General features: G+C 49.8%; 1 protein-coding gene across 2 annotated transcripts; it reads right to left on the bottom strand.

The window, feature by feature from the left end:
• Window positions 1–1,848: 1,848 nt before the first annotated feature.
• UCHL1 (ubiquitin C-terminal hydrolase L1) lies at window positions 1,849–17,400 on the bottom strand. 2 transcript variants are annotated; one of them, XM_004608008.3, is made up of 9 exons: window positions 17,353–17,400; window positions 17,207–17,218; window positions 16,659–16,787; window positions 13,920–14,070; window positions 10,568–10,653; window positions 10,439–10,486; window positions 9,110–9,176; window positions 8,272–8,330; window positions 1,849–3,383 (listed from the first exon to the last, which is right to left on the bottom strand). In XM_004608008.3, the coding sequence occupies exons 1-9, from the start codon at window positions 17,383–17,385 to the stop codon at window positions 3,297–3,299; spliced, it is 672 nt and encodes a 223-aa protein (XP_004608065.1). In that variant the 5' UTR covers window positions 17,386–17,400; the 3' UTR covers window positions 1,849–3,296. The 2 variants fall into 2 exon arrangements, with proteins under 2 accessions (XP_004608065.1, XP_054995422.1); XM_055139447.1 differs by lacking the exon at window positions 17,207–17,218.
• Window positions 17,401–17,504: the final 104 nt, after the last annotated feature.

Genomic DNA, 17,504 nt, shown 5'->3' with positions numbered 1-17,504 from the left:
ATTGCTGCTTCTTTGTTAAGATTGGGACCAGACATTCCTCTGTCCTCAGCAACTGTTCATGCTTCATGGAGCGATAGCACAGCAGACAGGGCTTTTGCCTTGCATGCGGCTGACCCTGGTTGATTCCTCCATCCCTCTCAGAGAGCCCAGCAAACTACCAAGAATAACCTATCCACACAGCAGAGCCTGGCAAACTACCCGTGGCGTATTTGATATGCCAAAAACAGTAACAAGTCTCACAATGGAGATGTCACTGGTGCCCACTTGAGCAAATCAATGAACAACGGGAAGACAGTGCTACAGTGCTACTCACTATGTACTTTGAGACTTATCTCAGCCCAGTCCTGATAACCCTGCCTGATGCTCTGCCATACCATGTCTCCAAAATGGCACTGGAAGAATGGCCCACCCAGCTCTGCGCTGACCATCTCAACTGCTCTGCCACAGTGACTTGCTCCTTCATAAATTGGAAACCAAGAACTCAAGGAGGTGAGCTTCCTGCTAGGATACACATGAATAAAATCACCTCATTTAAGGGACAAAGAAAGCCACCTTGCCCAATTAGCATGGCACTTAAAATGTTGTGCAGGAGACTAAACAAGTTGGCTTGTTTTGGGTTTTGTGAGCGCACCTGGAGACGCTCAGAGCTTATGCTGCCCCCCCCCCCCAAATGAGCATGTTTCAAATACATTGAGATCTAAAACATAAAGATGATTAAGTTCTAGAACAGCCATTGTAAAGAGCCCACCAAAAGGCGGAATAGGGACAGGAGAAGTGCCAGGGCTAAGTCAGGCACATGCTGTCTATGGCTGATCCCAGTTCACTCCAGCAACACCAGGTGTAGCCCCCCAAAAATAATGGAAAGGCTGGAGTAGGTCAGGAAATGAGGTACTTGCCTTGAACGCAGCTGGTCCTGGTTCAACCCCTGGCACCACATTTGTTCCCCAAGCACTACCAGGCATGATCCTTTAGCACAGTCAGAAGTAAGCCCTGAGTCAGTACAGCCCACCAAAAGAGACCAAAACAACTCACTGGTTTTGTGTCTAAATATTTTCCATGTTCTTGAAAATAGACCAAATATTACACTGAAGAGATGTATAACCTAAGGACTTATTTGCGTTGAAAAATAAAAAAGGAGGGGCTGGAGCAATAGCACAGCAGGGAGGGCGTTCGCCTTGCACGCAGCCCATCCTGGTTCGATTCCCAGCATCCCATATGGTCCCCCGAGCACCGCCAGGAATAATCTCTGTGCATTGCTGGGTGTGACCCAGAAACAAAACAAAATAAATAAGGGACCTGAAACTAAAATGTTCCATGTCAATGATGTATTAATGAAAAGGGCTGGGATACTAAGTGCATTAATTGGCATTACCTGTTGAAAGGGCTCCAATGCCAGAAGCTGTTAACTCACACTTGGACAACTCCAGGACATCAATGAATGGGTGTTGGGATAAACAATGCCTCAAAGGTGCACAACTCAGGGTGGGGAGCAGGAGGCACTGTCTTAACATTGAGTTTGGGTGCTCCTGGGGATGTACATGGCTGAGGTCTCAGGGAAACCAAATAGAATGTTGGGTACTAGACCCTAGGCTTATAGTGATATCATTTAGTGGTATCACTCATATTTCTTTTTGCAGTGAAATACCGTCATATTACTGCCTGCTGTAAAGATATGGAGGTGCTCTAAGATTAGAAATAGAGGGGTTTTAACCACCTGGAAAAACAAAAACACACAGCTGATCCAGATTATCACATATTTGAGTCACCTTTTAACAGACTTCTAGCAGTAGGGACTTCCTGTTCCATTTCCTCTAATGTCCAAGATAACTGTATAATAAGAGTAATAAATGATCATTAACCATGCCAGTAATGTTTTATTCATTTGTGTTCAACACATACAAGAATGCTTAACAATAACTTGTCAAATTAGTAAATAAGGAACCATTAAGGGCCATGTTTGTAGGTGAATAAGACATGCACATTTCCGAACCATCAGTCTGTAGTAAGCAGGAAAGACTGCAGACAAGAATGTCTGCAGAAAAACTGACCTCATTCACATGTGATAAACATTGCAACAAGCATATGGAATAGACAATGGAGCCATCCCTTTGGTTTTTGAGAACAAAGTCTGAGATTACCAGAGAGGAAGAACGAGGGTTGAAAATGTCTTATAGACAGTGGTAGAGAAGATATGGTGTTGGCATTGTACCCTAAGATAAACATTTACACTTTAAAATGCATTCCTTTGTGAACCTTAAGGATAGTCAAGGGGTGAAAGTACCTGCCTCGTATGTGGCTGACCTTGGTTTGATCCTGGTTACCTCATAGTGCCCCAAGCACACAGCCAGGAGTAAATTATGAGCATAGCCAGGTGAGGCCCCACCAAAAAATAAATCAAACTACATCCTTCTGGTGTCAAATCAATATAATTGGTATCACCTGTATTATTCTTTTACATTACATGATTACTGGGTGTTAATAGTGAAGATGGGGTGGGAGTACAATGGGCAGGGCACCTGCCTTGCCCTGGGCTGATCCAGGTTCAATCCCTGGCACCCAACAGGGTTCCATATCCCTATGCACAGAGCTAGGAGTAAATCCTGAGCATCACCAGGTGTGACCCAGAAACTACAAAAATAAAGTTCACCCTCTTCCTAGAAGCCAAAATACTTTTTGGTTTGTTTTTTGGCTTTTGCGTGACACAAGGCAGTGCCCTGTACTCCTGGCTGAGCTCAGGGATCACTCCTGGTAGGGCTCAGTGGACCATATGAGATGCCAGGGATCGAAGTCAGGCTGGCAGTGTGCCAGGCAAATGGTCACCCACGGTATTCTTGTCCCAGCCCAAAACACTTTTCAGAGAGGTTGGAATCCAGATAATAGCACAGGGCGAGAGCTGTCAACTTGCACAGAAAGCAAACCACTGGAAGCCAGCTTAAGTGCATCTCTACTCAGCAGAAAAGTTTTATTTCTTTTAAGGACAAACCAACCATATCCAAAGCCTTTGACAGACAAACAGAAGGAGCCACTGAAAGCATGAGATATTGAGATCAAGACAGACACTGGCGGGGCGGGAGATGCTTTAACCATGGAAAAGCTTCTACCCAACTCTGCTCCATCCACAGCTGAGCTCTGCCGGGGAACGAGGGGTGGCTGAGGGTAAGTGCAGATCTGCAAAACCAAAGAAGGACGTCTGTGTGCTACAAGCACGTGCGCATCTTAGAATGCGCTAGAAAAGGAAGTATTCACGCAGAAGGGGGTTGGTTGGGAAGGGGGACAATGGAGGCTCCTCCGGGACATTAGGCTGCCTTGCAGAGGGCCACAGCGGAAAAGCGGACTTCCCCTTGCTCCCGCTCGGTGAACTCTCGGCACACCTTGGCAGCATCCTGCAAAGGAAAAAAGCGGTTAATCCACACATAGGAGCAGTTTCAAGTCAGAGTCCAAGGGGAAGCAGCAGATTGGCCTTGTTATGCTCCAGGTTCACCCAGATCAACTCTAAACCTCCCCTTACTCAATTCGAAATCCAGCCTAAGAGTGGGAGGAAAAAAGATGTCTGTGGTGGTGGCCAAGACCACTAGATCTGAGTTTTATCTTTTTTTTTTTTTTAAAGTGAATCACCATGAGATAGGTACATAGATTTGGTCCTTCACACACTTTCAGCACACCTCTCCCATCCAGAGCGATTCCTTCCAGCCACCACTGCCATAACGGTCCCTCCTCTATCCCAACTGCCCTCTCCCCCAGCCCTTGAGGCAGGCTTCCAACCATGGACCATTCCTCCTGACTCTTGTTTCTACCGTTCTTGGGTGTTAGTCTCATACTACGTTTTTTATATGTCATAGTGCAGCAGGTAGGGATGGCTGACTTTGGGGATTCAACGACTATATTCATGGGATGACTATATTGGCTGGAGTGATAGCACAGCGGGTAGGGCGTTTGCCTTGCACTCGGCAGACCCAGGTTCGATTCCTCCGCCCCTCTTGGAAAGCCCGGCAAGTTACCCAGAGTATCTATCCCACACGGCAGAGCCTGGCAAGCTACCTGTGGCATATTCGATATGCCAAAAACAGTAACAAGTCTCACAATGGAGACATTACTGGTGCCCGCTCGAACAAATCGAACAACGAGATGACAGTGACAGTGCTATATCCCCAAAATAAATGTAGTCAGTCTGTATCTGTCCTTCTGACTTATTTCACTCAACATGATACTCTTCATGTCCATCCAGTTATAAGCTAATTCCAACACTCCATGTTTCCTAACAGCTGGAAAGCGGATCTGATTTCTGATGCTCAGACTCTTACTTTCCCCCAGGACTCTGTGTGGCTTCCCTGGTTTCATGCCTGGTTCTGACAACTCCACAATCGGTGCCAGTTCCTCAAATTAAAATGAGGCTGGAATCTCATCTCTCCCACACCAGGGCTATGAGAAAGGATTCCCAGGCAAATCAATAGCAATTTTGCCCAAGTAAATGTGTGTTTACAAAACAGCTTCAACTACCTGGTTTTCTAGGACAGACAAGAAAGCGATGCTTCCATCTTTATGGTCATTATTAATTCTAAGATCTAGCTAGAAGGGAGCTTCATCAAGAGTATTCCAATGTTACTTATTTACCAAAACCTAGAGTTTAAAGCCTTGGTATCAGTCTCAATCTTTGATCAAACCATTTGAGAGTTCAATGGAATGACATATGGTCTTAAATTGTTAAATCCTTTAATAGCACAGAGGATCTGCTAAAAATAAGACACAGTCTCAAGATCTCCAGGTTCACATTTGCTCAATACTGAGTTTGACCATTCCACAGCATCAGAAATGAAACTTCAACTCCGTTTCATTTCCCTTTGTAAAGCCACTTAGAAAACCTAAACTGGCATCCATACTCTCTTCTGTAACAGAATGGTCTATGGTGGTTTTCCAGAGACCTTCCTTGCCTACCTTCATCTTCCTTGAGGACCCAGTACTGGGAGTTTTGGTTTTATTTGGGGGTCACCTGTGCTGGTGGTGGTGCTCAGGGGTGACAGTGGGCACAGTGCTCAGGATACCAAGTGGTGCCAGGGATTGAACCTGGAGTTTCCCATGTAAAGACATTCCAGCTGAGGACCCACGGTTGACTAAGTCCAGAAAATAATCACTCTTGACTAATGCAGGAGACTGGATTCATGCAAGGCGAGGACACGAGGGTTACAGTCTGCGGGTTACATTCTGCAGATAGTCTCACCCACTTAACATTCACTTAGCATGCAGTTTAGACACAACCTTAAGACACCTTTAACCATACAAATTTTCTGCTGAGAGCTTTCATTAAGATGCTGACTTCCATTCACTGAATTGTAAATGAGACTAATTAGAGAAGGAATGTGTGTTTTGTTAAGTTTTAGCTTCCTAAACTCTGTTCCTGTGGCAGTTTAAGGACAGGTCTCTATTCTGGTGTTGGAGTGTCAGGTTTTGGACAGCACTTCGGAGCCCTGCTTTTCCTTTGTTTCCCAACCTTGGCCCCCTGCAGACCTGTTTCCTCCACTGGTCCCCCAAGTCTTGTGCCAGAGCCCCCCAATTACACTATTTTTACCTGTGGCCCCTGGGGCTTACACCAGGGCATAGAGCTGGTGCATAACTGAGAAACCATGTGTTAGAGTGTAAAAGGACAAATCTTTCCAACTAGTTTTTATTTTGAGGGGTGGGGGGCGTTAAAATTATTTTATTTTGGGGCCACACTCGGCAATGCTCAGGGGTTGTTCCTGGCTCTGTGCCCAAGGGACCATATGGTACACATGCAAGCACCCTACCCTCTGCACGATCACTCGGGGCTGAGGCCTCACCTAGCGGTACTCAGGAGACCCTATGTGACGTCCACTTTCAAACCAGGATCAGTGGGATGCAACACGCCTTCACTCTCTGGCCCTCCACCACCCAAGTCTTGACCAGAAACTCTGCCTAGGCTTTTTGGGGAGGGAGAATGGGCAATGTGAGGCAACATCTCCAGGTGATGCCCAACCCAGCTGCAGGATTTGCCAGGGCCACATACTCAAGCCAGATGTGATGCTGGGGCCCCAGGACTATACCCAGGCGGTGACGAGGCCTGGGGCCCTGTGCATGTCTAGGATGCCCTTGAACCCTCTGCATTGTCTCCCTGGCCCTTCGCCTCTATTCTTGTTCCTCTAGTTTGCATGAAAATCCCACCCCCCCTACTTTCCCGGGGTTCCTTTTGCACACCCTATTACCACTGGCCTACATACACCTTCAGCATCACAAACCAGCTTTTGCCCTTTCTCAGGTGTCCTGGCAGCAGGTTAGAGGAAGTCCCCCTCTGGAAGAGCCATTACTGGGTCCCCTAGCACCTGGAGCTCAGTGGGTCTCAGGCTTTGCAGACAAGACTACTGTCAACAGGGGCTGGAGAGGTAGAACAATGGAGAGGGACCGTGCCCTGCATGTGGCCAACCTGGGCCTGAGCCCCGAGTACTGCCAGAAATGATTCCTGAGTGCAGAGCCAGGAGTAACCCCTGAGCACTGCTAGGTGTGACCCCCAAAACAAAGTAATACTAACCAAAAAGGGAGCACAGGGCAGCGGCAGAGAGCACACTCTCCAGACACCATGTAGGTCTGAGCCAGAGTTCTAACAGTGAAGTCTCTAGCCTTGGGCACCACTTAGCCTAAGCTCCTCCATTTCCTCACCAGCAAAAATGTAACAGCTACCTGGTAATACCCTTAGAAGGGTTCTATAAAAAACATAAGTAGCCAGAGATTGCACAGTGGGTAAGGGGTTTGCTTGCCTTGCATGCCACTGACCTGGGAGTGATCCCCAGCACCACATCTGGTTCCCTGAGCACTGGCAGGTATGAACCCCCCCATATATATGTGTATATATAGAGATATACATATATATACATATATGTGTATATATACATACATATGTATATATACATATACATGTATATATACATACGTATATATATACATACGTATATATACATATATTTTATATATACACATAAAATATATGTGTGTGTGTATATATATACACACACACATATATATTTTACAATCAACAAACGCTGACCAGCTGCAGTCTGTGGGCCAAACCCAGCCTGCTGCCTTGCTTAAGGGACCAATCTGGGGAAGGGGCGGGAACACAGCCCTTCACTCATCTAACCCAGGGCTGAGTTGCTCTGTTGCTGTCACTGTGGTAGCAAACACTTGTAACAGAGCCTGATACCATAAAACCCAAAGGATTTCCTTTCTGGCTTTGTCCAGAAAAACCTCTCGTCCAGGTTCTGGATTGCATGCCGTGTGCAAGGCAAGCACCTTACCCCACTATATTATTTCTCCGCCCCCCCCCGGAATTTCTTTTTAAGATGAAAAGACTTAAGCTGTGGGTTCAGTCAGACCAGTGGTCAAAAGCCACAGGTGGGCAGCCGTGTGCCCTTCCCCCTCAAGAACTCACTCCTCTTACCGTTCATGGCTGGATGTTTACGGGGCTGACCTGGGTCTCAAAGGCTGTGTTCGTTAAGATAATCTTCCCTCATCCTCAAGCAGATTATGGAAAAGAAATTCCTAAAAGCTAATGACCTACTAGAATCGAAGAATCTAGCCAGAACCCAGGGCATGCTGCCTACGAGACTGACCCAAATCCAGCAGGTTTGTCGGGATTAGGGCAGACTGGGGTTGCTGTGACTCACTCTTCAGCTATGATGTGATCTGACAGGGGAACAATGGTCACCTTAATCCCACAGCGGAGTAAAGTGATGACTTTTGGGTTCAGTCTCCAAGCTCAGTCTAAGGACGCACATGCTGCAGAGGCAACTCCAAAGGCATCTGCCGAAAACTGCTCTGAATTAAGGAAGAGAGTTCCTCCTTAAACCCTGAAGACCGCAATCAACTTGGGTGGCTGCTGCTGGCGGCCCTGTAAGAGTTACTAGCACCTGACTAAATTATTTAAGAGGCAGCACAGGTGGTTAGGCGTCTGCCTTGCATGCACCTGTGCCACCACAACTCTGGTATACTCCCCAGCACCACACATGGCCCCATGAGCAACACTGGGGTGATTCTTGGATACAGAACCAGGAGTAGCCCCTCAGCACGAGGTGTAGCCCCCAAACACAGTAATGTAAGGGGCCAGAGGAATACTTTGGGGTCTTGTGGTTAAGGTGCCTTGCACCTGGCCCATCCGGCAACACAGACAGTCCCTGGAGCACCTGCAGCAGTAATCCCTGAGTGCCACCAGATATGGCCCCAGAAACCAAAAGACAGTTTAGTGAAAGAAAGGTCGCCAGAGATTACCCGCAGTAGTGAGTCCGCCGAGCTGGATCCATGGTTCACGGGGAAAGGCATCCGGCCATCTGGAATGAAAGAGCAGGTGGGTCAACATTCTGGGCCTTTCCCGGCCACTGGATTTGCTCTGCCCAAAGGCCAGCGTTTGGTTCTTCCAAGCACCGCTGACTCATGCACAAAGGGTGGGTTGGTTTGAGCCACGGGTGGGAACTGAGGAGGCATCATTCCCCCGGGCCGGTCCCAGGCAACTCCGTCTCCCATCACTAGATCCCAACAGCCTGATCCAGCTCCCCTTGCTGATGGGCTCATGCCCGTCTCTAGGGGAGAACCACAGGGCAGAAGACAAGAGCGTCTCTGGGGTACCAGAAAAATGGGAAGTTAGGAGAACCTTGAGATATCATTTGTCCCAGAGCCTGATCCAAGTCCCCTCTGCCCTGGCGTGCCCACAGGTGCTATCTACTACAATCTCGATTGTCCTATATCAGTTAACTACGCCACCCGTTCAAACCCTCCTACATAGTATGGGCACATTCAAGCACTGCTCTCTCCTAATATTCTCAGAGATGGACCCTGGAATATGATACTGTAGGAAAAGGTGGAAAGAGAAAAATCTACACACACATCCTTACTAATCGAGTCTCCTGAGGTTTATGACTAAGCCATTCCCTCAACAGATCAGATCAGCTGGTTCAAGTTCAGTTTGATAAAGGGCTGAGTGCCACAAGAAAACCTTGTTATGACTTCCTATACCACGGAAAACCATGTAACAGTCACATGTTACTGCTAAGAGAAATCAAGTCAGAGAATGCATGAGACCACATTAGTCCCCAAACGGAGAGTCACTCACCAAGTTCATAGAGGTGGCCATCCACATTGTTAAAGAGAATAAAATGGAAATTCACTTTGTCATCTACCTAAAGAGAGAAGATTGGGGGGGGGGAGGAGAAATGAGTATTTGGTAAGTGGCATTCAAACTATTAACAACTTTCACTGTTCAAGGGCATCTTCTGGGACCAATTTCCTTGCAGTGAAGTTGGTACTTCAATAGGAGCTGGACCTACGTGATGAGTCCACAAACGCATCAGATGACTCATCACTGAATCAGATGACATGACCTTACAGTACCGATAAATGCAGTCCTGTAAGTGTCTATTTCCTTCCTATTTTCCTCTTTGTTGATGGGAGGAAGAGCCCTCTCCTGCGTCAGACCCCCACCTGCAATTCTCTCCCACCAGGCCAGTGGTTCAATGTGAGGGACCAAGGGTAGGAGGCCACCCAGCCCCCCCAACCCGCCACCACCACCATTTTTGTTTTACTTTATTGTAAGGACACAACGGTTATACTGAACACCCAAAATACATGTTCACTGTTAACAGTAATACTTCAAAAACAAAGACAGCCAATAGCAAGCTATGGATTAATTGAGATTTGGTAGACCCCAAAGACCTACTCAAGATTCATATTGTGTGGAAAGCACTCCTCAACGCCAGGCAGTTCAAAACTCCAGTGTACACAGTGAATTATGCTAGTATTTGTATAGATCCTACATAGAGGCCCTACCCTAAGATTATTAAGGTGGATAAGCTGTCACAACAGCTGTGATGCTGCTTGGGTTTTAGTTTTTTTTATTTTCAGTTCAATGGCCATGCCCGGTGGTGCTGGGAATCGAACTTCTCACGCCTCCAAAATACAAAGCAGATACTCAGCTACTAGGCCACTGTGCTCTCTCCAACACGGCGTGATTTTTGCTGAGGAGGAAGATTAAGAACTAGATGGGTAGGTCAGACAGGGTCGAGCCAACCATGGCTACGCAGACAATACTGCCATTGCTTATGGTGCATCGAAAAGCTGACCCCAAGGCTGCATCCACAGCATTAGACACTGTCCACCCCTGTGTGTTTATCTTACTCCCCCAACAACCTGAGACTCGGATTCTCAAAGCTGCATTACAGAGTGTCAGTCTGTTGGACTCACTGGAAACCACACAAGTCACCATCTGTTTGCGTTGACTCAAGACGTCCAACCGATTCAAGGCCCGGAGAATCACTGTTCAGAAAGACCTGGTCAAAGGCAGTATCCTCTGGCCTGATTTGGTGGTGGAAAAACCACATTGGCCACGGTAAACCTAGTAGCACTGAGCACTGGGCAACTTGGTTCCGTCTCTGCCCACACTTACCCGACACTGGCCCTCCTGGGCCACAGCATCGTGGGCTGCCTGGATAGCCTGTAGGAGAGAGAACAGTGAGCCGTGTGCATACACCTCGGCAAGGGTGTGAAAAGCAACGCCCTGGAGTTCTCTTCCTACCTCGTTCTTCTCAAAGCATTTGGCTCTGTCTTCGGGGGACAGCTTCTCCGTCTCAGAAAGGAACTGTTTCAGGATTGACCCGTCATCTGAAGAAAAACACCCACAAAATAAAGCTGATGGATGTGCACTGACTGCAGGCTCTGGCCATGGCAACGTATGTCAGGCAAACCTTCACACTCTGGTCCTCTGTGCAAGGAACTGCCCCTTCTTCCAGCCTCTTCTCTATTTTGGTGCCTGGGTCACACCCGGCAGGACTTGTGGGCTACTCCTGGCATCTTGCTGGGACGCCAGGGATTGAACCTATGACTTCAGCACGCAAAATTGTATTCTGCCCCTTTAAGCCTTCTCAGTTCCCCCCTCACCGCAACCCCAATCTTATATTTAACCCCCTCTTCACTCAACTGGCCTTGAGAGTCTGAGAACCCTCCATTCTAAGAGGAGAATCCCCTCCACCTTCTGCTCAGCCCCCCCAATCTCAGTCACCAAGACACCCATGACACATCTGAGTTTGTGTGTCATCTAGGCAGGACCACGGGCCTGCTGACGCCACCCTCCCGGCGTGCAATGAGACTGCGCAGACCTGGCGCGTGCAGACATTCTCATCTGGTCGGGGTTCTCAAACCGCACTTGCATCTCAGGGTAGAAAACACAAGCTAAGCAATACTGTGACCCACACCGAGGTAAGCATCTTAAATAGGAATGCAAGGAGTCTGACAGTCTGGCCTCAGAGATGCGCTGACTGATGGTCCTGCAGCTCTGTTAGACTCAAGCTGGAGCAACCTATATTTCAAAAGATCTTCACTTGATGTTCGGCTCTAAAATTAGTTTAAGACTTGGAAGGGTACATCTCACGTGAAGCCTTAGACCTCATCCTGTCCGCTGTTAACAAAGGCCTTAGAGTTATCTGCTGATCTCATGAATGCACTATCCCAGAAAAAGTGATATTTACCGCTAATAAGGGATAAAGCTACAACGCTTGTGTTGGGGGGGAGGGGGCAGCACACTCCCAGCAGTACCTGGGGGACATCCCATCCAGTGCCAAGGATCGAACCCCAGCCTCCAGCATGTAAAGCATATGCCATGCTCACTGAGCCGTCTCTCTGACCCAAGCTCCAACTTTCTCATATCTCGGTCAAGACACTTGAAAACAGCAGCAGTACAGGAAAGAGTTCAGGGGGCAGAAGTGCACCTCTGGCACGGACAGGGCCCTGAATCCAATCTTGATACCACATTTCTATCACCCCCGTACTGCCACTGTGTCACCCTATAGGCCCCAGGGCAGTGGCCAAGGATGGCTAGGACTCAAGCAGCATCCGATCACCCAGCCTCAGCCTGAATCATCACTGGGAGTGACCCACCCGTATGTTCTGAGTAGTGCTTGGAAGACATCCCATCACCACCACTCCCCCTCAAAAAAAAAAAAAACTTAAAAGTTTTAAATATCTGAAAAACTTTTGCGATTTTTGGGTCACACCCGGCAATGCACAGGGGTTACTCCTGGCAGTGCTCAGGGGACCATATGGGATGCTGGGAATCGAACCTGGGTTGACCACGTGCAAAGCAAACACCCTACCCGCTGTGCTATTTTCAAAGTGTTGGATCAGTGTTTTCCAGAATAGGTGATACTGCCTCTTGGGCTCTGGAGTGATTTGGGGGCACAGGGTGGGGGGCAGTAGGCACCTTGGGGGGTGCTTTTCCCTTTGTCACTTAAAGGCAGATTTCCAAGGAGGCCCTGAGTGTAATTTTTTCCTGAGAAGGAGGTTGTAAGGCCAAATTGGGAAAACTCATCTGGACGTTTATGGTTTTAGACAAGTCTTCTGGGCTTGTTTCAACGGTATACTAGGAGTCATTCAAAACCATTCCTAAAGAATGAAAATAAAGGTATTTGACCTACAAGCATCACTGGATTCGGAGCTGCAGTTACTCGATTCACAGGTACCTCCCACCGATGTCTGAATCAGGAGCTAACGAACCACAGGCAGTTGAATTTGTAAGCAAAGTTGACTGGACTGAGCCACATCCAGTACTTACTAGTGTCTTTAGCAGCTTCTGAGCTACAGGGCAGTGATCACACAGCCTCAGAGCCTGATTACTTCTCCTACAGCTCAACTGGAAGATCTGCTATGGCGAAGCTTCAAATACACAAAGCCAGGGGCTTGAACCCTGCGCCATATGCACACAAGAGCACTCTGAAATCTGACATTCATGGCCATGGACACTGATTTCAGTGCCGTTGACTGTACCTCTGACCCTCAGAGGGCTTGCACTCATTTCCCCTAATCCGCCTCAGTCACAGGGCCACCTTCTCAGATCACAGCCAGGAATTTCCTCGGCAGGAAATTCACACGCCTGGGGTCCCAGCTGCCTCAAGCTGCTGTGTCTCCTGCAGCTTAGGCGATAAAGCAGCATCCAAGATGGGTCCTGGCACTGAAAGACAGCTCAAAGGGATGAGAGCATGCTTTGCTTGCTGGAGGCATGGGTGGCATCTCAATCACATATGGTTTCCATAGCCACCACTGGCATGCCTGCCCACCCCACCAGGCAAAAAAACAAAAATGAAGATGGGGAGGGCTGGAAAGCTAGTATAGGGATGAAGGCACTTGCCTCGTATGCAACGGACCCCAGTGCAAAGTACCACATGTGGTCCCCTGGGTACCACCAGGAGTGATCCCGGAGCACAGAGCCAGGAGTAAGCCCTGTGCACCTCTGGGTGTAGCCCCCAAACAACAAACAAATACGAGTGATTGGAGCAATAGCACAGTGGGCAGGGCGTTTGCCTTGCACGAGGCCAACCCGGGTTCGATTCCCAGCATCTCAAATGGTCCCCTGAGCACTGCCAGGAGTGATTCCTGAGTGCAAAGCCAGGAGTAGCCCCTGTGCATCTCGGGTGTGAGCCCAAAAAGAGAAATAAATATGAGCATCAAAGAGAGCTCACCGGGCTTAGCACATGATTGGCAGGCAGGAAGGAGGTCCAGGCTTGATCCCCAGCATCATGGAGAGAAAGCCCAGACTCTGCCAGGTGTGGCCCCCCCCCCCAAATTATGATGAATTCTAACTTATGATTAAAATGATGGAGACCAAAGTCAGAGCAGCAGAAACCTTGTACTAACAGCCCTCAGGGCTTGTTCTCAGGTGCCTGCAGCCACCAGATCAGACTCCAGTCTGGATGTGTTTCTGGAGAGACCTTTCCTTCTCTCTAGGGGCAACTTGAACTCACCCCCTGATTCTACCTAGATGAGGAGGTTAAGGGAAGGATGATGCCAATTATCTTAAGGGAGAGCAGAGAGGGCCGGCATTGGAACCAGCTGGACGAGGAACCCCAAAGTCCGTTTTCACCACACCCCACACTCACTGAACTCCAGCTTGTCTTGGTTATTGGCCACGGCGTGGATGAGCCCGATGGTCCCACAGGAGTTGCCGATGGTCTGCTTCATGAAGTACACCTTGGGGCTTACTGCTTGTCCCTTCAGCTCTTCAATCTGCTTTTTCCTGAAGTTCTCATGCTAGGACAGGAAACACATTTTTCTATCTCAGGATGAAAATGCCAAGAACAGATGGCGGGACAGCCAGTCCTACCAGTGCAACTGAAATGCAAGTGGGATGTGAGACCGGGAACCGGGGTTCGGTTCCTGCGGCTGGCCGGGGCCCAAACAGTGGCCTGTCTGATCCCACACCCACGCCAGCCCACGGGCTCCAGAGGACAGGAGAATCCACCCCATGCTGCTGTGGCAGCGCAGAGCCGCCCTTGGAGGGCGCCCAAGGCTTTGTCTAGACACCACTGCAACTTCAGAGCTCGAAAAGGACCGTGTCATGGGGCCAGAGAACAAGGTGAGCTCAAGCTCCTCTTCAGCTCTGACCGTTCCACACGGACACCCTGCACACACGAGTGCATCGCATGCACAGCCCACAAGAACACTCGCCAGCACAGACCTCACTTGTTTCAAATTCTGTTCAGTTCAAGCACAACCCAAACCAACCATAATTTATTCCAAGGAGCACTGTTAAAAATATTCACTGTGTGCTCCCTTCCCTTAAGACAGCTGGCTTAGAGGGTTGGGCTGGGACCTCACACAAACTTTACATCCCACAGCAGGGAAGAATGAATTAGTTCTGACCAGCTGAGAAGTTGAGCTCATGATTAGCACCTGTGTAGGCCAGCTAAGAAATCAACCAGCCACAGTTTGGCTCACTGCAGCGAACAGCTCTTTGCTGTTAATTTGTTTTGCTGTCATTTAGTGACTGGCTGGCCTGAAGCTTTCACCTCAGATTTTAAAGGCCTGTAACATGTTTCAGTTAAATAGTGTTAATACCATAGAAATGATTAATTTCCCATAGCCAGTAAAATCCAGACAGAACGCCAAAGGCATTCCTGCCCATCCTAATACCCTTGCAACCTTCTACAAGCAATAGTGTGAGCCTAGACTGCAGCTGCCTCAGCTCAAAAGCTGTCCTGCCTTGCAGGATCAACTTAAAACCTCGGCAGGAAGTTCTAGGACCGGCCAGCTGATTTCACTTAAGTAAATGATTGCCTGTTGGGCCTTTTCTAGATTGCTAATGAGGTAACACTAGCTCTTGCATGGAAACAATTCTGTATTATCAAGGAAAATGGATGTGTTAGAAGCGGTCCATTTAGGATTTCCTGGTATCATCTCAGACCCAGGAGATTCTTGCCAAATTCACATCTCCTTGTTCAGCAAACACTCGAAAATCCCACTGTCCTGCTTTTGAGTTTAGTCAGGGAGCACGTTTTGAATCCCAGAGGTTGAGCTGGAGTTTAAGGACCAAGTAGCTCCTTCATACAAAGTACCTTGCTCCTACCTACCACAATCCCATCAGAATGGCTGGCCTGCGGGGATAAAAGGAAGCCAATGGGCCTTTAGAGCCAAGCCCAGTGCACCCGGCCTCTGAGTGCGGCTCAAAAGCCCCTAGTCATCATGGTGCCTTCTGGTGAGGAAGGTGGGAGAGGTTTCCGAGGGCGGAGACTACTGAGGCTGGCCACCTAGGATGCTCAACTCGCAATTACTGGCAGCTCTTATTTTCACCCACATAAATGCCTTAGTTATAAAAACACACAAAAAAATACTCAGTATGATCTGTAATAGCTCTAATGCGTTTTTAACACACAAACCATAGCCCATTTGCTAAAAGGGAGGAAACTTGCAGTAAGGCTTAATTTCTCCACCAAAGAATCCCCCTCTGGCATACCCGGGTCTTAGGAGGGGGCTTCCTTAAAATCTGTGTTTGGAGCAATGGCCCAGCAGGTCTCCGCTGGTTAGCAAGTCCTATCAGGTAAGATGACGATGAAATCAACTAGTTTAAGCTTTTAATTGGCTGTTCAGTCCCCAGCTACGGAAATACATGTACATTGACACTAGCAGGGTGAAAGTCCATCTGGAAGGAGACAAAGATGCGCTCCCTACCCAACTGAGCTACAAGGTCAGAGACAAGAAAGCAGGAGATTCTTAAGCAAAAAAGATGAACCCTTTCCCCCACCTCACCCCCCAAAAGCAGCTCATGCCAGTAGCTAAAATCCAATGCGTTCCCTTGAGGAGGGTGAAGGGGTTGAAGCCTCATCCACAGGAACCCCAGCTGGTGGCGGTGGAGGAGAGAAATCTATTGTTTTCTGCTTGATCGCGCCCCCTCTGGCCCCTCATTAGGTAGCAAGATGGGAAACCTGAGAACCAAACAATCCACTGACAGGCAAGCACCAGCCACGCCTTGGCGGGGGCTAAGGAAGGCTGCCGGGCAGTACTAAGATGAATTTTTGAGTAGGAAGAAAGCTCTCGAGACCTCGGAGAAGCGTGATCGATTTTGGGGCGCCGCCTCGCTTGCAAAACTGAAGGCAACCCTGGATGAATGCGCAGGAAAGCAACAAGCGCCGCGACCCCCACCTCCCCCAAGTGTCGGCGCCACGCAACTGCCACCTCCTCCCTAGCCCCGATTCCCGTTGATGGAGGGAGCTGGCCTTGCCCCCACAGTCGGGGCGTGCAACCGGGCGTCTACCCGGCCCTGCAAGCCTCCCCTGGGTGGAGGGGAGCAATGCGGAGGGATGGGGGGGACCCCCGCGTAGCGCGGACCCCCACGTCCTTACCTGCGCGGTGAGGGGAAACAGCAGCAGCAGCGCGCAGACGGGCGCAGGCACCGAGCCCAGCGCCTCCTCCTCCAGCCCCAAGACGTCGGCGAAGCGCCACTGACCGGCGACCCCCAAGCGGGCCAGCACCTACGGAGAGAGGAGACCCCCGGAGGGGCAGACACACCTGCTGGAGGGCGGGGCCGTCCCGCACACGCACCCCCCACCCCCGCCCAGCCTGATGGGCGCGATGACACAGCACAAAGCCCGGCCCCACGTGGCTCCCACGAAGCCCGGGTACCAGACACCGCGCCGCCGCGCCACGCCCTCGGGAGCTCGGCCGCGCACCCGGCCGCCCGGGCTGGGTCTCCTCGCAGTCACCTCCCCACTCCGGGGGCGGGGGGCGCGCAGGGGGGTGGAGGGTTGTGCGGGGGGGGGGGGATGCGTAGAAAACGGGGACCCCAGCTCGCGCCCCAGCGCAGGACGCCGCTCGGGTTCACAGTCAAACCGCGGGAGCCGGGAGGGCGTCATCCTCCTGGGGGAAGGGGACAGGGCGAGACGCCACTCACTTTGTTCAGCATCTGGAAGGCGAAGGCAAAAAAAAAAGAGAGAGAAAACACACAAACACACGTATCAAAACCGTTCGGAAAGCAGCACCTCCGGCGCGGGCGCAGCCGCCCCACGCTCCCCGGGGCCCCGGCGCCCAGGCGCTCACCTCGGGGTTGATCTCCATGGGTTTGAGCTGCATCTTCGCGACGGGAGGAGCCACCAGTCACCGAAGAGGAAAAACAGCAAGTGGAGCCGCCCAGGCTGCAGCTATAAAGCGCCGGCCGGGCGCACTCGGGGTGCCTGCGCAGGGGGAGCAGG

The sequence above is a fragment of the Sorex araneus genome, chromosome 5, assembly GCF_027595985.1.
Source record: "Sorex araneus isolate mSorAra2 chromosome 5, mSorAra2.pri, whole genome shotgun sequence".
Lineage (NCBI taxonomy): Eukaryota > Metazoa > Chordata > Mammalia > Eulipotyphla > Soricidae > Sorex > Sorex araneus.
Note: the sequence above shows the minus strand (reverse complement) of the source record. Positions and strands in the feature narration are given on the sequence as shown.